Raw genomic sequence first — 26,812 nt, 5'->3', positions numbered from 1 at the left:
AGTGAGTCATGTTGATCATGGAGATTTTAGGTACTGGGGTAGAAAGGGAAGTTTATTCCATTAAACAGGCCAGTATTTTATATAGGAAACGTTGTTTCTTAACATCTTGTTTTTTTTTGGATTTGGATATGTTAGCCTACATGAACCTATCGCAACATTCTAGACACTATATCTCTGCTGTATCACTATACATATCACTATATCTTGTGGTTTCCTAGATATCCTCTTGATCCCCTCCATCCAATCTGTTTTTAAACATAAGAAACAATATATTTGAGTGAAAAGCACCCGTGTTTAAAGTTACAAGTCAAAAGTAAGAAGATAACTGGCGGACAGCTTCACCATAGTGGTTTGCACAAAGTTGCACAGATGTATATGTGAAACGGAGGTCTTTGGGGTGTATTTTATTGGAGGGATGGCCCTATATTTATAACTGGCTATTCCACAGCCTTTAATATTGTTAAAGTGTTTTGGTAACATTTTAGGAAGACACCCTTTGTACCTATAAAAGCGTCATGGAAAAGCCAAGGCAAACAGCTTCCCTTTTAAGATGACTTTGCCCCACACCGTTGAAGAACTGATAATTGATGGATATTGAGTGGGTAACATGGGCCTCTTCTACATCCACCCGCCTTCTACACCCTATCAAGACATGCCAGGCTGGTGTCTGATTCTGTTGGGGAGCGTAATATGATATTTTTGACAAGCCCAATCATCCAATTAATTTAAAAGTCTTGTTAAATAACTCATCTTAATTATTTGTGCATGAGGAATTCGCCTTCCCCGGGCAACCTCTCTGAATCCTGTTCCAAATGAAAAAACATAAAGAGATATTTTGAAGTTATTTTTAGGGGTAAATGAGTTGCTGGACAGCCATTCATTTGGATAAAACATGCTACCTTAAAATGTAGTCCATACAGGACATCCTTCTCCTTTTGTGCCGGTATGTCTCATGTATGTTTATGTTGTTCTTATTTTTGTATACTATTAATTTTAATGTTGTTGCCAATATTGCATTCTGTCTGTAAATGTGCTATTTGCATTGCACCCTGTTAATAAAATTATTTGCTTGAAACGGCAATCTCAATGTGTTTTTTCTGGTAAAATACTTTGGAAATAATCCTATTGTACAGTGCTGCAGAATAAGATGGCGCTATACCAAACAAATAATAATAATAATCAAATACTTCACATACCGTTCAATGTTTGACAGATTGTTTCTTATAGCATGTAGTAGATCTATATAGTATAGTCTATCAAAAATAACAAATACAATAATGACTAGACTAGATAGAAACATAGAATCTGACATGAGACATTAGTCTCATCAAGTCTGCTAATTGTTTCCTGCTGTAGAAACTTTGAACCTTATTTATCCCTGGTCTTGTCTTATATCCATGGAAGCCTTGTTCCTATCCCATGCATATTTATATTCCCTCAGATTAAAATTGGTCCTGGCACTATAAGGCAATCAGACGACAAATGACACAAGTGCGGCCACCTGTTGGATACACATGGCTACACTGCAGGCAGTCATAGACCAAAGGATGGCATTGGCTGCACAAGAGGCAAATAAGGTACGTGGGAAGTGCCATTGGGTACTTGCCCACCACGAGTTTGTCCGGTGTGACTGATGGCCAGAACAGGACTGCTGTAGATGTGCCAAATTACACTTGTCCAATGTCAAAATCTATGTCCCATAGGACAGTAGATATAGCATCATCAATTACATCAGCGACTGATGGGCCTGGTGAATGAGCACTTAAGTGATATTCAATGCAGGCAGCCTGGACAAGCCATTTATTATGGGTGAGATCACCCCCTCTTGGGTAGTTTGTCAGAAATGTATTGGATCTGGGGAATAATAATACAATGCTGTGCCTTGCCATTCCCAATACTAGGAAAACATCACACTGAGCAATAAATATGCAATATTTCTGTTATTTGAATTAATTGCTTATTTCCCTAACCAATACTTGACGTGTTACTCAGAGATTAGAAGAATAAGAAAGGCTAAATGCCTGCATCATTAAAAGTTCTCCATTGGGACACAGAACACAGTATCACTGCCATGGCGGATTTAACACTGCGCAAGACACTGAGATTTAGGCTACTTTTTATGATTTTAGTCACATTAACATCTCTTTAGTTTCTGATTTACTTTACTTTTTAACTGATCAAGTAAATCAAACTGCTCAATATGTTTAACATTAATTGCCGCTGCGGTAGCACTCTTACTACCTCGGCACTCTTGTGAACAGGGGACGGGGTGATAATTTGCTTGAGGGGAACATTTCAATTCTCTCTTTGGTTCAGAGTTGGTCATAGTTACTGTAAAATTGAAAGGCTGTAAAGAAGACTGGCCCCAGGCTATCATATGGCATACATTTTGAATGCGGCAACTCCCAGGAGGCGCAATGCACTTAATGCACATGAATAGCAAGACTTCCCGTTTAACCATAGAAATGAGCACTGATATCGATGCAAACTGCTTCTTTAAACCATCCTCTTTTAAGACATCTTTTAAAGCATTTGCAGACGTTCTTCAACAACAAAGGCAATAAACATCACGCAAGGCTTAATGAATTGACAAGCAAGCTTTTCTTTGAGACGTGGGGCCATGGGACTCTTATCGCTTCTGTCTTATCCTAATGGAAGACTCATTGACTTCCTGCCCCGGGAGATCTATTTTATAAACTGTTTTGTATCTGTTCGGTTGTGAAGCTTTCTATGAGGGTGAAATGATATTTGTACATGAGGTTTTCTCACTCTCTGGTAAATATTCATTGGTTGCCATCCTGGAATACAATGCACATATAGGGTCTATTCAGAAAAGTTCAAATCGGAGGTATCATTGAAACCAATTGGATTGTTTGTACCGATATTTGCCTCTTTTGCACTTTCGCAAATTTTTACAGTTTTTATAATTCATAAATATCTCACATAGTTTCATTATTCCATTTGTAATAGACATTATTCAAAGCAAATTATAGTACAACAGGCTTTCTAAAAAAAAAAAAAAAAAAAAAAGCCTCCTGGATATCGCTACGATTAATATCTTGTAAATATACCAGGGAACTGTCTAGGTTTGACCAGGAGGCTCAGGACGAAGTGCTGCTTCCCTGGGTTTCTGGGTCACTCTGGGTTTTCCATTCCCACCCCATGCCCAATTCTCCTCCCAACCCATCTAATTCCAGCCCTTCCCCCTCTCAAAGCCCCTCCCTCAGAAGAGGCACAGCTCCCAGTAGCCTACCCCGAGAAGTTCCCAGATATGTAAATGAGCTGACCGACTCAAGACTCTTTAAACATTAACCCTTTCAATCGTCCATCATCAAAATACCATTTTAGAACTCACAACTGGTAACGGGTTCCAACTGGTTAATGATTACATGCGGACGTAAAGACATTATGAATTAGATTGCTGGTTTTTTAAAGCAGGGATTTCTGCTGTGATACACTGGTCATAAAAACAGTAAGAAAGATGTCTGGATATTAATAAACCAGACGGAATAACATATAAATGAATGAATTTGTGACCTCAGAGTTCCCAGCTATCATTATCACTGAGAACCCATTAATAAAATCTGTATGAAAAAACATACACTTTTGTTTAGCGTTTAGAAGAAGTAATGCACATACACCTTCCATAGTAATATCTCTCTTTATATCATTTTTAAGGAGTATACATTGCTTCGCCATTTTGTGCTCTGAATGTAATGTACATAAACCTGTGTAATTAACATTCTCCACAGGGAAACACATAACAGCGTCCCGGATCCAACCCAAGAATATATACACTGAATTTTATACATATACATATATATATATATTTATATAGATACATATACACTGATTTTATCTATTCATATATTTATAGATGATGGAAAAATATAAAAAGAATTACAAAATAACGAACTAAAAAGAGTGAATTGTCTTGAAAACACTTACACACTCTCACATGCATTAACACATACCTATTCGCATTTGCACACAAGTTCTAGGTACATATCTTTCAGGGCATAAAAAGATATGTGGGATTTTTACTACTATTATAATATAGTCATTGTGTGGGCTGGATTTTATTTTATTTGAAAAAAAAACCCAACTATTTCACAGTCGTGTCCCTATTATGGAAGAGGTAGAGAACAAAACTAACACCCAAAAACGGTTATTATTAATAATTTGTCTGTGTGCTGACACAATGGAACGTTCTTTCTTGATGGTCTGCTGACCGTACCCAGGCTGGCCAACTGGCACACGGGGTAAATGCCGGCTGGATATGCCTGGCTGCATGTTGCGTGAGTTACAATCTTAATGTGTGGCCAAGCGTATCCAGCTGGCGGCCGCGCATGTCACTCGGTGGCCGCTGGCCTTAAGATGCTAGGTCCACCTGGTCACCCCCATGTGGCAGGCTCACTGCGTTAAAAATGTTTGAAGGTGGAGCATAGATAGGGTGGGCGTGGTCAAAATGTGTGGGGCATAAGGTAAGTGGGCAGATCTATCATTATACCCTGCCCCCTTTGTCTCACAAAGCAGCCCTGAAAAAGGATTATATTGGTAAATATTGACTCTGCCATATAACGCACATAGTTTAGCATAAAATGTCCACAATTTAATTATGTTTGGGATTTAGTGGCTTTGGTGTTTGTATCACCAGTTTTATGGAAAATGTGCTGTTACCTGACACACTTGACAGGTCAAATTATCTAGTCTTTGGTGTCTTATATGCAAAGTTGTAGGTGGATATACACAATATGCTATATATGGATTCAAATTAATGTTAATAAATGTGTTTGTACACTCTGTGTTGAATGTACAATGAGTTGAATGTACAATGTGTAATAAACTGCAGAACTTTCATTCCAGTGAGCACATTATTTTACTTGTACAGGGCAATGCAGTTCTTTATGTGACGTCTCTTTCTCATCTACCCTAAAAGCTATTTACTACGTCATTCTGTTATGGTCAAGAGTGAGATTTGAATTCTTGTGTAAGATGTACCTGCGATATAGGTAGATATTCATGGGATATTATATAGCGGTGTGCATTTGCAAACACTAATGTTAAATTGTCATTTATGTGTAAGTAAACCATACCTCCATCTAAACGATTAGACACTACAATGCTTGGGTACTTTACCTGCTATACTGCATGTGGGTAGCAAAGAACTACATGATTAACTCGGAGTCCAAATTTATAAATGAAGAAAATTGATTTGTGTAATTTCGATCCTATTATTTAGCAACAGATGGAAAACTTGCACAGTGATCTAAATGCAATTCTTAAATATCAACCATGAATACAGCAGATTTGGAAAGCTAGTAACAAACATTAGATATATTTAAGCCTGAACACACACTGATCCTTTAGTTTAATTTAGTATGTATGGAGATGTCAAACCCGCTCCTGGTTGTGTCTTGCAACTAGAGATGCTGGGTTTTAGCAGCGCTGCAGACCGACAATTCATCGTATTAGATTTAATAATAAAAATAACTGCATTTTTATCACTACCGCTATCAGCATTCAATCATCCCACCTTCATACATGTTATGTGTGTAGGGATGGGGTTCAGGGTAGTTTAGTCTCTTTATTTGTCGTGAGGTGAGGAGTTTTAATTGACGAGAATGGTAGAAAGAAAGGCAAGACGACGGTTCCTGGTTATTAGAGAATTACCAGTCTAACGTACTGAATATTAAAGTCCACTGAGTTGATGTTGGCAGCTGATGTTTCTCAGGGGTGATCATTAACAACGTCTCTTCACAGTGATCAATCATCCCATGGTCAAAATTATAGTTTGCCTTTTGGAGTTTGTAAGGTCTGGACTCCTGCATGTATACACACTGACTTCTCATAGTACAATCAATGCAGCCATGGATAGTAAACAGTTCTAAAGTTATGTGGACTCACAAGAGTCCCGTTAAATACTTAAGTTATTAGTTCTTGTAGCACCCCATTTTCAGGCTCATAGGCCACCATGTCCACAACTGGTTGCCGTTTCTGCTAATCAGGAGAATTAGAAGCGGCTGATTTCTCTAGAATCCTACATGCGTTCATCTCAAATAAGGGCTTGGATCTTCCAACATGTAACTCACATTCACAGAATACTAAGCGTGGCATACTGCTATGAAAGGCGAATGCTGCCATCTTTTTCTATGTTCCACAAAGCCAGAAGAGTAAACTCCAGACGGTAGGAAATATAGAGCAAATCTGCGCTGACACATAGAGACAAAGTGCCAAGCAACCAGGAGAAAGAGCAAATGGGGGTCAATTGCAGGGTATTTCACCAATTGAAGTCCCTGGAAGTTGCATTGAAATTATTCACATTGTGGATATTATCTCAATCTGTGATAATCAGGTGGGAGAGCAATAATCCAGTTGTGGCACAAGTGCCAAGAAAAAAAATAAGCTAACCTGGTTTACTTGATATGAGAGTGGAGAAGCAAGACCACGAGGGCAAACCTAGATCTCAGCGACCAACAAAAGAAAGTAGATCCTGAACCATAAATCATACAGGAAAGCTTCACAGCTGTTAAAACTCTAATGTTGGCCATGTCTGTAAAAATCCTGGCAATCTGTCAGGGTCAGAGGGTATATTAATGTAATTCATTAATGTGATGTGACCAGGCATCAGGAGGGTACCATCCGGGCATCAGAAGGGTACAAAGTACTCGCACATGCCCAAAACATTACAGGGTGTAGACTTTGTAGACCACACAAAGAACTACCCATTAGAGACCAGTTATTAAGTAACACAACATTGTGATCCACATAAAGCACAGGACATTCGTTTTGTATGTTCAGGGTAGCAATTTCTACGTCCTCGTGTAGCGTAAAAGTCCATTTTAACTGATAGAGACTTTATCTCACCTATTTCTACCTAGAATATCATTTCTATAACTTGGGTTTACGACCAGCAAATGTAACTTTGTTTTTCGCAGTGCAGATTATGTGCGGTCAATCTTGGTTTATGTCTAGCGGTTTTCTTTTCAATGTGTGCACTGAACACTATGCCTTCTTATAAAATATCCTGCCACCTAATGAGAATTCCATACTGTTTCAAATAAAATATTTGCTGGGAGTTGCGGTTGTTTTATTTCCCCTCTTCATTTTGTCTTTACACCACGTTTTGTATATAAAAACATCTTGTTCTTATACACTGATAAAAGTACTTGTCTGGAGGGCTGCAGCTACTATTGGACTACAACACCTATCATACTATCAAATTTAGAAGAACAACAGCTGGAGTGCCTGCATTGCCATAAGTGACCAAGAGAATAATCCTCCACATTCTCCTTTTACTAAGGCTAAACGCAGGATTTGATGGTGCTGCCCATGTGCGTTTTCTCTTTTGGAAATGATTTTACTACAATTAGGGTACCATACTAGCATGTACTCCACCACGTTCCATGTGGAGGGTTGCTGCATTGATATGAGTTCTTTTCATGGGTAAAGCCAGGTCACAATTTGCCCTTCTCCTTTAAACAAAGGCTGACGTTATTCCATATCTTGGCGTTCTGTGTGGCTGATCTCAGTTGATGTTTGGAATATGATAGAAGCAATTTCTTTAGTTTTTCCTTCTATTCCAGGTCACAGAAACCTGCCCCAGTCCAAATGGCCTGAAGCTTAAATGTCTGATCTTGCTTTAGTGAGCTTTCCAGTTCTCTCACACTCTCATGGTAAATTCGTATTTTTGTCATTTTTTTTCTTGGACTTGGATAATGCTATTTTTGGTTATAGAAATTTTCAATCTGACTCTTGTGCGCTCTCTTGCTTATCTCTCTCTTATGCTGTTGATTACTTTCAGTCAAAGGTTTTGCTCTCCCATCCATCTCTCACATTGTCTCAGCAAGTAAAGTCCTCGAATGCTCCACGCACCGCATGGTGGGGCAGAATGTTGGCTGTGTAACTCATCCCAGTTGGGTGACCTCGCACACCCTCACAGGGAGCCTGTAATGAGAATGCTCTGGTCAGTACAGCTGTCAGAGGGTTATATAAATAGGACATTTAGAGGATAAGTTGGGAAGATAATGTTGATACTAAATAATATATCTTCAGTACATATAACTGTATAATAATGTTAACAGCTATTACCTGATTATATACTCAAACTAAAACATGCCTTAAAATAGATTTTCATGGAACATATTAGGATGCATCCAGGGCCGGCCTTTGGGGTGTGCGACCTGTGCGACCGCACAGGACGCCACACTCCAGGGGGCGCCGCCGCGGGGTCCGCCGCCGCCGCGGGGTCCGCTGCCGCCAGTTGCGTACCTAGCGGGGGGGGGCATTCCGCACCGGGTGCCGCTCATCAGGGGGGCACCCGGCACCCCTCCAGAGACGGACAGCAATGTCCGCCGCTGGAGGAGCAAGTTCGCAAGGGAGCGGTATCGGAGGTCTTTAACAGACCTCCGGGCTCCCTTGAGTGATTTTAAGCCGGTTCAAGGATCTCCCTTTAACCCAGCTTAAAATCGCTCAAGGGAGCCGGAGGTCTGTTAAAGACCTCCGATATCGCTCCCTTGTGATCCGCACGGCAACAGCTGCTGTGCGCCGGGGTCTGTTGTCAGATCCCGGCGCACAGCACTGAAGCCGTGCCCACCGCTGTCCGTGCCCTCTGACCCGGAAGAAGACAGAGAGGACAGAAGAACTGAAGAAGAGGAGCGAAGAGGAGGAAAAGAAGCTGTAAGGAGAAAAGAGGAAAGGTAGGAAAGCATTCAGTGAGAGTGAGAGTGGATTGGTATGTGTGGATTAGTATGTGTGGATTGGTATATGTGTGCATGAGTATATGTGTGGATTGGTGTATGTGTGGATTGGTGTATATGTGTGGATTGGTATATATGTGTGGATTGGTATATATGTGTGGATTGGTATATATGTGTGTGGATTGGTATATATGTGTGTGGATTGGTATATATGTGTGGATTGGTATATATGTGTGTGGATTGGTATATATGTGTGGATTGGTATATGTGTGGATTTGTATATGTGTGGATTGGTATATGTGTGGATTGGTGTACGTGTGGATTGGTATACGTGTGGATTGGTATACCTGTGGATTGGTATACGTGTGGATTGGTATACCTGTGGATTAGTATGTGTGGATTGGTATGTGTGTGGATTGGTATATATATGTGTGGATTAGTGTATATGTGTGGATTGGTATATGTGTGGATTGGTATACGTGTGGATTGGTATACGTGTGGATTGGTATACGTGTGGATTGGTATACGTGTGGATTGGTATACGTGTGGATTGGTACACGTGTGGATTGGTATATGTGTGGATTAGTATATGTGTGGATTGGTAAGTGTGTGAGAGTGATGGGTGTTATGCTGTACCATTTCCAATGTCTTTTTCATGATCTAATTATGCTCTAAAAGTACATCATAACTCCCATCACTCTATACTGTTCCATACAGTGGCAGAGCTGGGAGGCAGAGGCCTTGCACCCCCACCGCAGGACTCCTGAAAGGTAAGTGAACTTCAAAGAGGGAAAGGGTAGATAGTTAGGAGGGGGTAGATAGGGAGAAGGGAGTGAGGCAGGGGAAAGGGGGTAGATAGGGAGAAGGGAGTGAGAAGGGGTAGATAGGGCAGAAGGGAGTGAGAAGGGCTAGATAGGGCAATCATACTCCTATCATGCCAAGTCTGCGAGTACATCCTGGAATCTGGGTATGCCTGGGCATGATAGGAATGTGATTGCTGTTAATCATATATATATATATATATATATATCTTATTGTTATTTAATTGTTTTGTCCTATTTTGGTGTGTTACTTACTTTAAATAAAAGTGTTAGATTTTTTTATGGTGTGGGGAGGTCATATTCGGTTTTGGCCAGGTAAATGCTGCACTTTCGGTTTCAGTCCAGAATTCGTTTCGGTGCATCCCTACTACTAAGCCAGACAATGAAGTGGTAGGCCTACACCACATCAATGTTTGGCGTAGTATATAGTGATTGGGGTTTTGTTACAAGTTTTTATTCCTTTCTTTTTTTGGGATGGGGGGGCGCCAGAGGAGTAGTCCGCACAGGGCGCCAGAACACCTAAGGCCGGCTCTGGATGCATCATTTAGTATGATCTTGTTTACAGATGCTTATAGGATGTAGGGATGTCACACATCATGGAAAGAAGGTCAAATTAAATATAAAACTTTAATATCAGTTTCGTAGACTATGTGACTCTAGCAAAGGAAAGTTACATGTTTTCTTACATGGCGCTTAACATCATCCATACTTAATGTTACTCCTTTGTCAGTGTTGTTGCGTTTTGAATCCTTTCCACATTTAGCGCCCCCACAAAGCTTGTGCCTCAAAACCTAAAAGGAAGACATAGCTATGAATACATGCAAAACACCTATAGCTGGGAAAAAAATGCTATATAACCTGATTTCTCACTAGAAGGTCTTTCTTGACGCCATATATCTTAAGTGTATTTAAATACTGTGACAAATTCTGTTAACATTACCCACTTCTACTGGGAGAGCACTTTATAATATGTTTACAACTTCAGTTCTACAGTAAAGCCTTCTAAGCTACATGTTCCAAGCTTGCAGATGACACTACTTCCTATCAAAACCCAGATGCGAAGTATGTTCTGACCTTCGATGATTACGCTATTAGCATACATTGTCATTGCTATGCCTGTGCAAGCATACCTAATCTATTACTACCGTTTAGGATATTATTATGTGAGGTTGTGACAGCTGATCTTTTTTTTTATTTTTTTAACGCTGCAAAATGCTGTCAAATGCTTTTTGGTGCACTGTTCCTACCATGTCCCTACCTGTCCCTTCCCCATTCCAAAACATTTGTCAGGACTGGCAAAATAATTGATGCAATTTCAAAATAAAATGTCAAGACTTATTTTATTCTCCATTCTTACTTCATAGGCGTAGTCAAAAAGCTCCAGAACCGTTAGGATACTCGCTCCAATAAACAAGCCCATTTGTCCCCCAATGTCACCTACGTAAACAAAGAAAGGCATTACAGCAAGAAAACCAACAAGGCAGAAAGTTTGAGACTTAGAAGTTTTTTACAGTGATTATATACAGTCGTGTAAAAAAAAAAGTACAGCCTCTTAGTATTCTATCGTTTTACATATCAGGACATTCATAATCTGTTCTTTTGCAGGTCTAGATAAATACAACCGCAGAAGAACAACAGCACATGACATATTATACCATGCCATGATTTATTCAACAAAAATATAGCTAAAAAGTCATGTGTGAAAAAATCTCACATCATTGTGGAGGAATTTTGGCTCACTCTTCTTTACAACATTGTAGGGCTGAAATAACTAATCGATAAAATCGATAATAATCGATAATTAAAATCGTTGACAACGATTTTCACTATCGATTAGTCGAATCGATTTTTATCGATTATAAAAAGAGGTTTTTTTCCAGAGCAAATGCTCTGAAAAACTCCTCTCCTTATATAATCCGACCTCACACAGAGATCGGATTATAACACTAAAATCCAGATCCCCCGCAACGCTGCAGGGGACCTGGATTCCCCTCACTGCCGGCCGGTGGGTGTCTGTGCGATACGCACAGACAACTTCCGCCTCTCTCCTCCACTTCCATACACCCCTCTGACTCCTCCCCCCTCCCATACACCACTCTGCCTCTGTCCCAACTCCCTGGTATTTTGTGAACCTCCGCTGCTGACAGGCACTTTCACTGCAGCTTCATAGAAGCCTCAGCATAAGTGAAGGGCTGTAACGGAAGCTGTCTGTGCACATCGTGCAGACCCCCACCGGCTGACAGAGAATCGAGGTCTCCTGCAGAGGATCATCCTCTCTGTTTTATTATTTTATTATTTTAAATTTAAAAAAATTGCATTTTTTTTATCCGATTAATCGAAAAAATAATTGGCCAACTAATCGATTATTAAAATAATCGTTAGTTGCAGCCCTACAACATTGTAAAGAAGCTCATTGAGGTTTGCGGGCATTTGTTTATGTACAGCTCTCTTAAGGTCCCGCCACAGCATTTCAATTAGGTTGAGGTTTGACTTTGACTGTGCCATTGCAACACCTTGCTTGTTTTCTTTTTCAGCCATTCTGCTGTAGATTTGCTGGTGTGCCTGGGATCACTGTCCAACACTGACCCAATTTTCACCAAGAGTTCAGAATACTTCGGTATACTATAGAGGTGTACATGGTTGACTCAATGACTGCAAGGTTCCCAGGTCCTGTGGCTACAAAAGAAGAAGCAACAATTGCTTCTCTAAGATCATTGCTGATGTTTATCTTCATTTGCATTGTACTAACACAAACCAGCAAACTGCTACAACTTTGGCTTTTATATGGGTGGTTACACTTGCTGGTGATCAATTAATAAAGGGCATTTGATTGGAAGCACCTATCTGCTACTTAGCATCTTAATTCATATGGAAGCAGTAAGGGTGTACTTAGTTTTTCCCACATGTCTTCTCCATTTTGGCTTCATTTTTGTTGAATAAATCATACATGTTGTTGTTCATCCGAGGTTGTATTTACCCAATTTTTAGATTTGCTAAGGAACAGATTATTGTTTTTATGTTTTTATGTCCTGATATGTAAAACCATAGAATTCAAAGATGTCGTATTTTCTTTTTCACACGACTGTGTGTGTGTGTGTATATATATATATATATATATATATATATATATAAATATACACCAGTAAATAAAAACATAGGGGCAAAGGGTGAAACAAAGAGGATAGATGAGATCACAGTAAAAGGAAAGGAACATAACAGGAAAACACTAGCTGTGGAATGATGGAAATTGTTCATAATAGGAAGGATAAAATCAGATGGAAACTGAAATGGAAAAAAAGCACATAGAATGCAAAGTGCTAGTGAGAAATTGCAATATTATATCTTGGACAGACAGTATGCAGGAAAGGAATACAAGCAGAGATAACCAATACAGAATTAAGAGATACGGAGCAAAATATTTAACAGAAAATAATGAAGGATGAAGAAGTGGTGAATATGGGTGGGTGGCAGAAAATCTGAAAAACAGATTACTTTAACATATGAAGGGGACATTAGTAACCCTGATGCCTGACTGATAAGGTGTCTCAGAGAGTCAATGCACAACAAGCCAAATTCTTGCTTAACAATGCAATGAAAAGACAAGGAGAAATAGGACTGGTTAAGGAGATGTCTCACCCAGAAGTCCAGCCACTTCATACGCTTTCTTCTGTTCAATGGTTTCATAGTTTAGCGCTTCAAAGAAAATATCCAGGACCAAAATATTCTCACTATTAAACAGAAAGCAAGGCACTAAGAGACCAGAGTAAGAGAACAACAGAAGCGCAATACTGTGACTGATAATAACATCACTAAAATTGCCTACATGGTACATTTGGTGCCATTTGTAAACTCAGTTGTGGACAAAAAAAATGAAGAGGGCAAAAAAGAAGACAAAAAGATAGTCAGACCATAATGAATAAACATAACAACATGTACCAATATCACGAAAGTGCAAGTGACATGAAAGCATTGCAAAATTTCAGATGTTGGTTGGGGAATATATAAGGAAAACTGGAGGATTTCCATCTGCCTAGCTTCTTGATGATGAGATTTTATAAATGCAACTGGTGATATTGGCTCCCTGGGAAAGGGGAAAAAAAGACTGTCTAACAAAACGTAATTTGTGTACTCGGACCCGATTGTTTCGTTTTCGTATGACCGAGGAACAGCACATAATGATCGGAAATGCAGTATAAATCAGAAATGTTAAGAAAAGAAAGTGGAATTAGGTGTAGTAGCCAGCTCACAAGCCGCATGAATCCGTAGAACGCTAGAAACATTGCAGCTGTGATCACTATACATGTACCAGGACTGAAAGGATGTGCATCTAAACAATTTACTAAAGATCTGAAAATCCCAACATCAATAGGTAAACGACTGGGAGACTTAGATGGCTCAATCTTTTGTAGACCTTAATAAGGTTAAATCGGAAGAGATAATGGGAAGAGATCAAATGTAGAGGGGAGGCCTATAGCTAACTAAGAGTGAGGCGTGAACTACTAGCTCGAGGGGAGAATGCCTTGGGGTGGAGAGTGGGGAACTGACTAATCTGTGGAAGCGGAGGCGTGGATGTAAGTATGTTCATCTACAAATACACAGATACTTATTTGGGAAACCAGAACAGATTATTACACGCACAGGTCATTGTGGTTAATCTGAGGACAAGGGAGTTGACCCCTTTCACTCCCACCCAAGTCTTGCTCTGACCCTGTCACCTCTTAGCCCATTTTAATTCTTTTGAGGACTAGACCTGACTCATTAACATGGACGCACCACCTTCCTGATTTTCTTGTTTAACCAGAGAACATTTCAGAAGATATATAAATGCGAATTTCCAGGCCAGCTGGTGGAATTGGATTTTATGCATTTATTTATGAAGTTAGAATCAAGCATAGTTTTCATATACTAATGAAATACTTCTGCAGAAAACACTTCAGACTAACCACTTATATAAAGAGACATAAGCAATTTCAAACTGACAAATCATTGCTTAATTTCGGTAGCTGTGAAGGTTAATGGAGGTGATGAGAAAATAGAGCTTGTCATCGCCTTGGCAGGTATCCCAGTCGCAAAACCTGCCTAGCCCTTTCCATGCTATGAAGAGGCAAGTTGGCCTTTGTCACCCAACAAGCCCCTCTATATGGGACAAACCCCTCCCCCCCAAAAGTGGTAGGTATGGCTCATCGGCTGGAGTGCTGCTCTGAGCCTAGAGTAGGGCAACGTTCCTTTTAAGTACATCACTGGACTGGGTCTTTTCCACCACCTCATTCCCTTTTTCATATCATTATTTGGTATTCTTCTCCAAGCAGACTTTGTTCTGTCTCCTTCACTGTCTCCTTCACTTCTGATTCCTATGCTCAGAATGTGAAGACTGCCCTAAGCCTGACCTAGGGTACCTAAAACCAGTATATGATGTCACATCCTGGCCCATTTGCTAAATGGAATGTAGCTTTGGAGCATGTGACAGGTAATATGCACCAGAGTAGAAACAGATCACTGCTTCCTAATGAGTGGTCCTCCAAAAAGTCAACCACCCCTCTCAGAGCGCCATCTTAGTCGTGGCTACAGTGCATTGCTAGAAAGTGAAAGCCATAATGCAACATTTTGCAGTGGATGCTGGCTAATTCAATATACATAAAGATCTAATGATTGTACTTGATTACTAAGTATTTGAATAATTATACAGCTCATTTTGTTTAAAAAACAATCAACTCTACTTTCACCACCAATCACCAATAAATTGAAATTGAATAATACTGCACATTTAACTTTAAATTGAGGATTTTTGAATTCTTGACTGGAATTTTTAATAAAAGAAAACTGTATTTAATTTTATTATCTCTAAGTCACCTTCACAAAAAGAAAATGTAAAAGTCTGCAATAATCTTAGTTCATGTTCTAATATTTTTCGTTAAAAAGCTCACTTGTTGGAACATTACATATGGCACATATTTTGAAGCAGAAACAAGCAAATAAAAAGGAAATAATTCACTGTGTATTTCGAATATATGAAATTAGCATTTTTAGGGTCTCTTTTAAAAAAAAATTATAATTCTCTCACAATGCATATTTTAGTGGTAAACTTTTTTCTGAATGGGGCTTACTTTTCTAATGTTTTTATGGAGATCCAAGGGTAGCTTTTGTGAGAGAATGACCTGTCATCTCTGAGTACCTTGAGGGTCCTGTATGACAGGTCATTCGGTCACAGCTTTAAAGTAACACCAAACACAGTCCAAGTCCCGCACTCCAAAGGTAAGTAGCTTGTAATTTTGTTTATTAACAAGGTGCCTGTGAATCAAGTGGATTACAACATGTTAACGCATTTCACATTTGGATCAGCGCTTACTCATAAGGGGTATATATCTCAAAGAAGGACATGGGGCAGAGTCCAGGTAACATCACAAAGCGTCCCTCCAAAAGGCGACACGTATTTATATGTGTCTGTATGTGTTGTACCTCTAGATACATAGAATAAGAAAGGAACTATTCTATTGTGCCCATTTTTGGACAAAAACCTCTAATGTTCTTTGGTTCTTGGCCATGTCCTAAACTCAGAACAGCCACATGCCCGTCCCATTTACACGTGAAATCTCTCACTGTATTAACCTCCGCATCATCTGTTAGAAGGCTGTTCCCCATCTACCACCCTCACAGTGACGTAATACATTCCTTAAATCACATCTAATCCTCTAGTTTTAGATTTTGACCTAAGGTCAACACATCTCCTGTATGTCAAAAAGCTGCGGGGGCAGTGGCAGGGAAAGGGGCAAATGTATGGGGGACTCTTTTGCAAGGGGGACACTTTCAATAATTTAAAGGGACTACTCAGCTATCACATCTATTAAAGGGCCCATTATGGCTGGAGTGTCCCTTTAATGACATCAATTGTATGTTTGATTTTGGCTGTCGAACAATGAAAGAATTAAGAATATATAAATAAATATATATATATATATATATATATATATATATATATAAACAACTAAGAATTATTTAAAGGGAAAAAAACAAGACTCAAGAGAATTTATAGGATAATAACACTAAATCATTTTAAATGTAGAGTGCACTTTGAATGTTACCGCTAAGAAGCCAGCTTCTGGGATTGATTCCCATCTCGAGTGCACAGAAGATGAGTCGATAACCTTTGCAAGCCGCATAAATCTCTCTAACCTAAAATATGTGCAAACACATGTACCGCTTCCCATTTATGCCGCACAGTTCCAGAAGATAATTACGTGCAGGACGTATCTGAAAGGGCTCTAATATTTCCAGAATAAAATATACCTTTTGCCATTTTTATTTCACCTACGACATTTTACAGTTCAGTATTTTCTGAAAGTAAGTTATTTTTAAAAAAAAGCTCCCTGCATTTCTGTTTAAATCCAATTACTGTTCAGATGTTTAGAATATCTCGAATGGGATTAAAAAAAATCTTATGTGGTTGACCTTTCATAATGTATGCACCATTCCAATATAGAACACACTACAATCAGAATCCATCTCCTCGGTGTTCTTAATATGGCTGGTGCTGCCATTTGAATTCCAGGAAAAAGTATAGAATTTAAGAATATCCCAGGATCTATCCTATACTTTACACAGTAAAATCTGAATTATGAACAAGGGTTGTTTCTTTCTTACTACTTACAACGGGGTAAATGTTTTTGGGAAAATACCCAACCCTCTTATTAAATATATTAAATATACGGGGTTATACACACATGTAGAGTCTGCATAAAGCTCATCTGGGTGACACTACACAACACATTGGAAGGTAGATATAGATTAAAATGCCAGAATGAAATTAAAAAAAATTGAGCACTAAATAAAGAAAGAGATATTACTTGTCATAAATAATTGTATATATACATTTCATTTTTATATATACGCCCTGGGAGAACTACCTGCCCAGGGTTTGGTACCTGGCAGGTTGGTCTGGTTGCTGTCTTAATGCAAGACGCATGTGACAAACGTGTAGCTGTGACAAATATCTAATATCATCTTACCATGACAATATTTGGGTTTGGTTTTGCCCTTGGGGTTCATGTAACGGACTATCTTCAGTGAAATTATTATTATTAATGTAATACATATGATAACTGAGTATACCCTCTATACATCTGGTATTTTTGCCAGCACCTTGCCAAACGCCTGATACTCTACCCAAACGAACTTCAGCGCTGGCTCGTATTGGATTTCCTGATGTTCTATCAAGATCCCATACACACATACACAAACTCTGGGTAGCCGGAGCCCACCTTTGCGGGAAATGTCCAGGACTGCCCATCTATATGGTGGCCATTCCCGCTGCCGTCAGTGCGGGAAATGGGTGTGGGGGTGGTGCGTGTCAGGACCCCGCTCCCCCAACCCAGAGGATTTGGATGTTGACCCAGAGAAGCAGTGCTTCTCCTAGAGTTCTCTGGGCCAAACCGGAGAGTTCCAGGTATTCTCCTACACCTTCAGCACTCACAGTAATTTCAGTGGGAGCACTTTACTGCCAGTGATTGGTCGAAACAAGCTAGAATCTCACAGAGCGGAGGGACCGGTAAAAAATGTATAATAAAGTTAATTACTATGCATTCATCATTGGTGAGAATGCTTGGGGCAGTAGACTGTCCTGTCTCAGCCGCAGATGATTCAATGATTTCAGGAAATCCACTCCTGCGCCAAGCGTGTCTATGATCTCCACACCCCACGGGCTGCCACCCTGCTAAGTGCTAAAGGAGTGTTCTTGACCATTTTCAGTGCTGATTCACACACATTACAGGAAACATTAGTATTCAAATACAGATAATGCTATTACTGCAAAAGAGGTAATGGAAATGCATCACTGCCATTTCAATGGCATCATTTTACTATGAAAATGCAATGTTGGGACTTTTCTTTAAATTAAATTAACTAGCATGGTGTAAAACCAGGATGCCAACTGATGCAATCTGCCCTACGTGAAAACAATCTAAATATGTTGGAGGTATACAAGGAAAAAAAAGACAATTAATAAAATAAAATGAATATGAAAGTTTAAAACAACCCTGGTAAGACGTGGCTCGATATCACTGGGGATAGCATATTTTTGTTAAATATTTGGGGTAATTTAGAAAACATATGTCGGGCTCTTTACACAGGACATACTGTAGTTATGGCACAGATAGGGGAACTTGTAGAATTAAGGGCCCAAACGAAGGAGCCACTAATCCTTAACACATACCTCTGTCTAAACAGATGATTGGATGGAGGTGAGTGCTGGCCAGATAAGTGCATGCTGGCGAGGTAAGTGCATGCTGGCAAGATAAGTGCAGGCTGGCAAGATAAGTGCATGCTGGCAGCCTGGTCAGCCGTGAAGAGTATACGCCTAGCAGGAATGTTGGGAGGTATTCAGTGGTATAAAAGAAAGACATTTTGTATTTTTAGAGGACTGAACATTTATTTTACCATTTTTGCGACTGAAGTGTCAAGGTGTTTGCAAATGTCCTTGTGTGCGTTTGCAACTAGATATGCATAGCGTATTATAATAAAAATGTTTGCTCTGCGGGTTGCTAGGAGCAGGTGCTCATTAATGTTCCAGACGAGCAGCCGTGCAAATCCTGGCTGCTGTCAAAAGAACAGACGGGGGAGACCATGCATGCGATCCTGACATTGACAAACTTTCTAATCTTCAAAGAATGTAGAGAGTTTGAAGCAGGTAGTGCAAGGGTTAGATTAAACACCATTAGAAAAATAAATCTATGTAGCCAACTAGGACTACTGACCTAATCATCCTCTCCTACACCTGAATTCTACGGGGGAACATTTGTTTACCTATCTATTCAGTGCTGATTAGTAAAGGTCGCTCGCCCACATTGTCTAGTAATGATGCCCAAGGAAAGGGAGGCTGGAGTTGGGCTCCTGGCTTTCCATGCAGTTCTTTATATTGAGTTATTATAGAGCGGACTTTATATAGTACCGTATATAGTGTTCTGTTTACATACTTGGTAATATGCTTTAAAACCATAAATAGGTTTTACTTCAGACCAGGGCTCTGCAACATATATGAGAATGTTGTATTACAACACCTACGATGCTCAGCCACAGAAAGACTGGATATACATCATGATCACGTTGAGTAGCATTTCTTTAAAAATATATAGTGTTATTTTAATCCACATTGTTTTTGTACCTCATCAGTCCCCCTTAATCTCTTAACTTTGACTTGGATCGCTATTTTATTTGGTAGATAATAAATGACATCCGTGTCATCATACTATCAGAAAAGTGAATATTGCTGTGTACGCCCATGAGAAATGCAGTCTATAGTTGACGTTAATACCATTTATTTGGCCAAAATACAAAACGATGTAAAGTTAAAAACCCCACAGGTCTCTTCTTCAGATGGATTAACTTCAGCTACAGACTCTATGGATCATTTACTTTAATCTATGGAGAAAAAAGTCCAAAATAAGTAAGGTAATCTATTACAATAAATAGGATGTTGCACATCTATAGTACTGTACAATGTATACAAAATTCTAATGTAATCATAGGCAGTTTGAAATGCTCACTTATTGTTTTTAGTAGTGTTCTTCTTTTTGTGTCTGATTTTGTTCTTGTCTTTTTTTTTAGGTTTTATATCTTAGAGACTAGCAAATAAAAGCCATATTATAATTTAGGAACAAAAAACAAACGCAATGATATCTTTTAAGCAAAATATTTCAGTCTGCAATACCTCCAGTAAATATACTGTAGCCGAATGGCTTTTGTTTATGATTGCTTTGGAGCTTAAAGGCGTTCATAACTGTTCTGCAAGTGCTCTGGGTCTGACAATAATAATACGGCAAGAACAATACAGAATAAAATTTATTTCCCAGATTTAAACAGCGCACAGGATGGCATGGAATTCTTTACCGGTTTGTGTAAAAAGTATTGTACCCGATTCCAATGGGACCACACTCTTGTTCTTTTCTATGCAGGCTTTTATTAATGCAGAATTTGCTGCTCATACTTAATTAATATTGATAGTCTGTACTGAGCCTATAAGGGTATAACTACACGTCTTGAATGTCCATTGTCTAAACATGATGGAAATCTCCATTGTTGCACTTCATCTTTGTTGAGTTGATCACTGCTTCTGTCAACCTCAATGTGAACATAGTTGCCTTCCAAGCCGGCTGGTCTTGACATGTGTCAATCCTAACACATTTACTATAAACAAGTATTAATTATTATATTTGTCTATTAAAACTAAACATAACAATTTTACGATCAATGTAATTGTTTTGTAGATGTATGGTTTAAAAAAAATTAGATGGTTTACGTTAAGGAGCTGAGAACTTTGGCAAAAGGTGGCAATACTAGCATATCAATCTGATTTTCTGTCCTTCTCCTTTCTTAGTAACAGAGAAGAGTAGAATGAGATGGTGAGGGTTTAAGCCAGCGAGTTATATTACATTACATTAATATATATATATATAGCACCAGCAATTTCTGTTGCACTGTTAGAATAGAGGGACAATGGAAATATTTAACTTTAAAACTAACAATAAGATTAACACACATTATGACTTACATGAAAATGAAGGGTGCGTTTTCCTTGTTCAGCCCAAATACCGAAGAAACGGACATGGCGGCGGCAAAACGCATATGAAGACGAAGACACACAACACGAAGAATCTTCGTATTTGTCTTCGTTTACTAATCCCCCTTCCTCATCTAGCCTACCTGATCTATGCATCATTGCAGGGGTTAACGGGAGCGGAAATCCTTAGGTTCGCCATCAGATGTTAAAGGTCCGTGCGAGCGACTCTATTGGTCACCAGCAGGGAGCTCGTCTGCCATCAACCAATTGGATCTTTAACATCTGACGGCGGAACTTGGCCTGGGGAGACCATCTCCCCGCTCCAAGAGTTAAAGATCCATACGAGCGACTCTATTGATTGTTCGTACAGACCATTAACTCTTGGAGTGGGGAGACCAGTGGTCTCTCCCGGCCAGGTTTCGGCACCAGAAGTCTGTATGAGTGACTCTATTGGTCACCACCAGAGGGCTTGTCTGCCATCAGCCAATGAAGTGCAAGTGGCTGAACCGAACACAGGAACGGGCGAATATTCGTGGAACACGAAGATTTTTTCCCCCACGAAGACAAAAATGAAGACGAACGCGAAGTAATTTTACCATTGCTTCAGACATGCCCCTAGTAGCAATTAAATCAAAACCAACAACTTATTAAATATTTTCATTTAAGATAGTTGTGCTTGGAACTCAATCATCAAGAAAACTAAATTGATTAAATACACACATATCAACAATGCAGTGAAAAGAGATGGGTAGCAAATTATTAGAAACTTTCTCTGAAATCTATACAGGATATATTTCAAATTCTATATAAACTCACAGTATGTACTGCTCGCTCTTGTTGTATTTCTTGGCCAGATACCGTGCTGAAGCTTTGCTGGGGATTTTCACCATGGACAGCTCCTTGCCAAATCGAGTCATGTTACATGGAGTTTCACATACACAGAATTCATTATCTTTCTCCACCAGGAAATCTGAGGAGCGGTATATCATTTAGACAGTAAAATGGAGAGTGCAAGGAGAGAAAAAAAGAGACGGGGCTATGTTTGTAATATGTATGTGACACACACACACACACACACACACACACACACACATACACACACACACACCGGTATGTGTGTATATATATATATATATATTGTTCAGCTCATAAAAAGTAATATTTGATGCATATAAATAATAATCGCAAGCTGGCAACTGGAGACCTGACAATTCCAATTCCCAGGAGCCAGAACATCTGAAACGTTCTACTAATGGGGTCTAGTGTTTCAGTATATTATGTACAAAACGCTCTATGCTGCTTTATATTGAACTTAATTACGCAAGGTATTGTTTTGCCTTCATCCTCTTTATTCTAACCATTGCTTACCCGTGTTTTGCCCAGAAAACCTATTTTTTACGGGTATGGAAGGCTTGGATGTCAAGTCACAAATATTCCCATATATTTCCCCACAATCTGTATGCTCTAGCCTGATAAACTTGGCTACACTGAACACCTATTATATTTTAGAATAGTTAGACTTTTAAAGACTGTATTTCCAACAGACTGAGTTAATACCCTTAACATCCTTGTGAGCTCAATAAATAAGAGACTCCAGCTAAAGATATATAACCAAAAGCTTAGGACGTGAGCGCTTAACTCGCAGAAACAAAAACAACTTCATTCTGAGGATGCAGGACAGACAATTTTATTATTTTGTGCCAATAAGTCCCTCTATGAAAGCATGCCTAAACTACAATACACAATGGCAATATAAAAAAAAAAAATAAACCCATAAAAAAAAACCAATATCTCACCAAGTGCGGGATCTGCACATTCTTTGTACAGCTCTGGAGTACAGTATGAAGCGTCTCCTGGCAAGAGGAAAAAAATCATCAAACCAAAGGAACATCATGAAGTTAAGTAAATAAATGTTTTGGTACACACTTGTTTAAAAAATTCTATGAAACTCAGCATCCTAGCAACCCGATCACCTTCAAGCTTTCAGGAATTGACCCACTTTGAGTCTCCATTGATTTTCACGGGCACTTAGAAAAGAATATTAACTGTGTGATGCCCAGAGAGCTATTTTGAATTAAGCTTAACGGATCTTGTTTGGGTTTAGATATCACAGCTAAATTTGCCATTGACATGATGCTTATTATCAATATCTATGGAGGGTCTATTTTCAGTCCATCTGTGCCTTTAGTGAATAGATCCCCCACAGAGTAACAGGGTGTGCAGTGCTTTACTTCTACCAACTACCAGCCATTTATAAATATCAAATCTCTATGATTGTGCTGCTACATTAACTATACCTATTTCCAAATGGGGAAATCTACCACAACTCTACGGTTTCTTCCTGATCACTCTATTGTTTGTTTAGAATCCATATAAGTTATTTTCATGATTATGTTCTCCACAATTCAATGTTTTTTGTGTATTCCATTTTCTTACCTTTATACAATAGCATTCTTACCCTGATTTATGTGTTTGTATTCTACACACAACTAAGCAGATACACCAGCCATCATAAGAATGTTAATACAAATGATTTTGCAGAATCCCCCTTATGCATTTACTTAATCCCCCAGCAATGTCAGGGCCAGGAGGGGTCTTTGGCTGAACACATCTTCTGCCATGTGAAATACTTCCTGACGGTCAGCTCCAGTGCTGGCTTAATTAACATTAGACTTGGGTGCCAGCCAACTCTTCGTGTTTGTGTTTGTTGGTTGATGGCAGACGAGCCCCCTGCTGGCGACCAATAGAGTCGCTCGTACAGACTTTTAAAATCCTGGTGCCGCAACTTGGCTGGGGGAGACCACTGGTCTCCAAGAGTTAAAGGTCAGTATGAACGACCAGAGGAAATTGGTTGATGCGGCCCCTGCAGACGACCAATAGAGTCGCTCTCATGGCCCTTTAACTCCTAACGGCAAACCTACAGATTTCCACCCCTGTTAACCCCTGCGATGGTTAGGCTAGATGGGGAAGGGACCAGGGAGATTAGTAGACGAAGACGAAGATTCTTCGTGTTGTGTGTCTTCGCCTTCGTATACGTTTTGCCGCCGTCATGTTCGATGGTTCGGTATTCGGGCTGAACAACGAAAATGCACCCTACGTGTTTGTTTTCATGTTTTCCCGAATACAAATGCACAAGTCTAGTTAACATGGCAGGGAGTAACTTATAAAAACCGTCAGATCATGAAGGTGGAGGGGAGCTGCAGCTCTCTAAGGTAAGTGCTTTTGTTTATTTGATGAGGGTGTCTGGGACGTTATAGTGCCCTACAGTGTGCTTAACATAGAGACAAGAATTTGACAGCAGGTAAGAGCCATTCTCCTAATCTAGTCTACCCATTTCTGTCATGGAAGACTCAGAACTTAAACAGTCCATGGTTGTGTCTTTGATTCAGGATAGCTTTATGCCTATCCCATACATGTTTAAGTCTCCACCACTTCTGATGTTAGACTGTTTCATTTATCTACCATGTAAAGTAAAACTCCCTTACATTACAGCTAAACCGCTAACTCTCTAGTTTTAGACTATGACCTCTCATCAGGCAGAACTGTTATTTTAACTTGTAAACTGTATCTTGACAACTCAATGCTGTTGATTACACAGAAAGTAAAGGGCAGCAGTCAGTACCTGGCATATGCACCATGCGACAGTTACAGTTCTCCACCAAGTAACGTGTCTCACAGTCTATCCGACAGGCAGAGATACTGTACGTGTCAAAGAACTCGGAGTCCATGGCACTGGATTTACAGTCTCCCCAAGGAGGGGGCAGGTATACAAGCTGGAAGATCACAAGTGTGAAAGACAGACAGTGAAAGGATAAGATATTAAGAAAGTAAAAATGACAGATTGGTGAAATGACAGAGATGTACAGGTCCACATCAGATCGATTATACAATACTATATCATCATGACTAGCTTCATGACAATCGTGCACTCCCTGAATGCAGATTTTGACAAAAACAAGGATATATACATTAAACAGTACTGTGTATGATGTTTCTAGAGCCACATTGAGTTACAAATGTTTTAAATTCAACATAGTGTATGGAACGCTGTTAAATATGCACTACAAAAATGTCCACCACCAATACACAGGGGGGTTGGCTTTTGTCTTAGTATATTGAAGGGTGTCAGAACACGGACATCTTAACTGGAGTCTATTTCATCTAAAAACACAATAATATTTTATCTTTTTACATGGCCACTCACCCGTTGCTCTTGGCAAGATACAAATGTCTGGAATCCAGGAGCTACTCCGAAACCCAACTGGTCAATGAAGGGAGGCTCATCCTGACTATGAATCTGCACCTTGATCCCTGCTTCGAAGGATGTCTCATCTGCATGACAGATAGACTAACCTTAATTCAAGCAGGTCAGACAGCCTCCAGTTGAATTAGTAATCCAGCTGTCCATTATTATAACTTAAAACACATGTACCTACTTACCTGTTTCTCCCCACACTGGCAGGTATTCATCTTGCTGGATGTCCAGCATTAACTCTAAGCCATTCCCTGTGCCACCTTTAGTAGTAATTAGTGGAGGTCGTCCATTTTGTCCTGAGTTGAAGGTGTAACACTTGCCGTATCTTGTAAACACCTATTTGGAGAGGGGACAAAGGTAAATAATGAAAAAAATGCAGGGTTTATATGAAAAAAAACTAAGGAGAAAAGGCTTATTTGCATTATCTTGCCCTATTATCATGTAAAAACTGACACCGGCTATAGAAATAATCATTAGTGCACTATTGATGGTAACTCTGCCATTGTTTAAAATCATCAACTCTCCCAGCTCTTTTTTTACATGGTTCCTATATTGGATATAGCTGCCAGTGCTCTTGAATAATCCGAAGGGTTAGAAACCCCCTACAACCATAGCTCAAAAAGACCTGGACTGGCTGTTAAGAAAACAGGGCAAATGCCTGGTGGGCCACTGCCCGGTGTGTCCGCTGCACACTGTAAAAAGGTACAGGGTTGATGCAAGAGTGTAGCATGAAGGCCCGTGCATCCAGAAGGCGACCATGCGCCTTTTATTTATCAGCTATTAAATAAAGGATCCCTTTTCATTGATGGCGCTATATAAAACAATAAATAATAATAATAATAAATCCCAGTGCGGTCCTGGGTGGGAAGGCTCTAGACTTTCCCGGAGTTTCTGTGAATGGCAGCTGGTTTCCTATCCTCATGGGCAGCCCTTTTCCATCATTTCATTTTTTCTGTGCTTTTTATGATCCGGTGCATTTTACAGCCTGAAAAATACAGTAACTACGCTATTTCATTTCTGCAAGAAAGGTCATATCTTTTCAAGGTAAAGGTCGCCTGCATTAGGCTGTCCCAGTGAAATATTTAAATAGTTAAAATTTAACATTTTTAGTGTTAATTCTCTCAAAAGGCCCTCCAGAACCATATTTTACTGCTTTCATACATACATTCAGTCACACAGCTGCATAGAATACCCCAAACCATGTGTTTGAAAAGATGATTTCCCCCTCCCAAGTGCCCTTGTTTAGTTTTTCCATGCCATCTTTATGCCCCAAATCCCCCACCAGCCAAGTATTAATACTGCACAGCATTTTGCATTCTGATCGTGGACTTTAAAGGAGCAAGTCACTTTCCGAAAATACTCCCTCGACCCCCCATTTCACGTGGCTCATAAAAATATTACAATTAAAGAGAGCTTCAACCTTGAGGAGCAGCAATACAAAAAGGCTCCAACTTCCAACTACCAAAGGTCCACACATGGTCTTTGACCT

At 39.5% G+C, this 26,812-nt stretch overlaps 1 protein-coding gene across 1 annotated transcript in view; it reads right to left on the bottom strand.

Moving 5' to 3' along the window:
- Nucleotides 1–7,782: 7,782 nt before the first annotated feature.
- Nucleotides 7,783–26,812, bottom strand: part of ASIC1 (acid sensing ion channel subunit 1) — a 71,416-nt gene continuing 52,386 nt past the window's right edge. Inside the window, exons 4-12 of the mRNA XM_053456281.1 lie at nt 25,509–25,659; nt 25,273–25,400; nt 24,691–24,841; nt 22,865–22,921; nt 21,885–22,038; nt 13,157–13,248; nt 10,878–10,957; nt 10,207–10,311; nt 7,783–7,947 (exon numbers count right to left, since the gene is read on the bottom strand). Coding sequence (XP_053312256.1) covers nt 7,843–7,947; nt 10,207–10,311; nt 10,878–10,957; nt 13,157–13,248; nt 21,885–22,038; nt 22,865–22,921; nt 24,691–24,841; nt 25,273–25,400; nt 25,509–25,659 — 1,023 coding nt within the window. The 3' untranslated portion in view covers nt 7,783–7,842. The remainder of the gene's footprint in view (nt 7,948–10,206; nt 10,312–10,877; nt 10,958–13,156; nt 13,249–21,884; nt 22,039–22,864; nt 22,922–24,690; nt 24,842–25,272; nt 25,401–25,508; nt 25,660–26,812) is intronic.

Source organism: Spea bombifrons, chromosome 2 (assembly GCF_027358695.1).
Source record: "Spea bombifrons isolate aSpeBom1 chromosome 2, aSpeBom1.2.pri, whole genome shotgun sequence".
Lineage (NCBI taxonomy): Eukaryota > Metazoa > Chordata > Amphibia > Anura > Pelobatidae > Spea > Spea bombifrons.
This window is presented reverse-complemented; position numbering and strand designations above follow the sequence as displayed.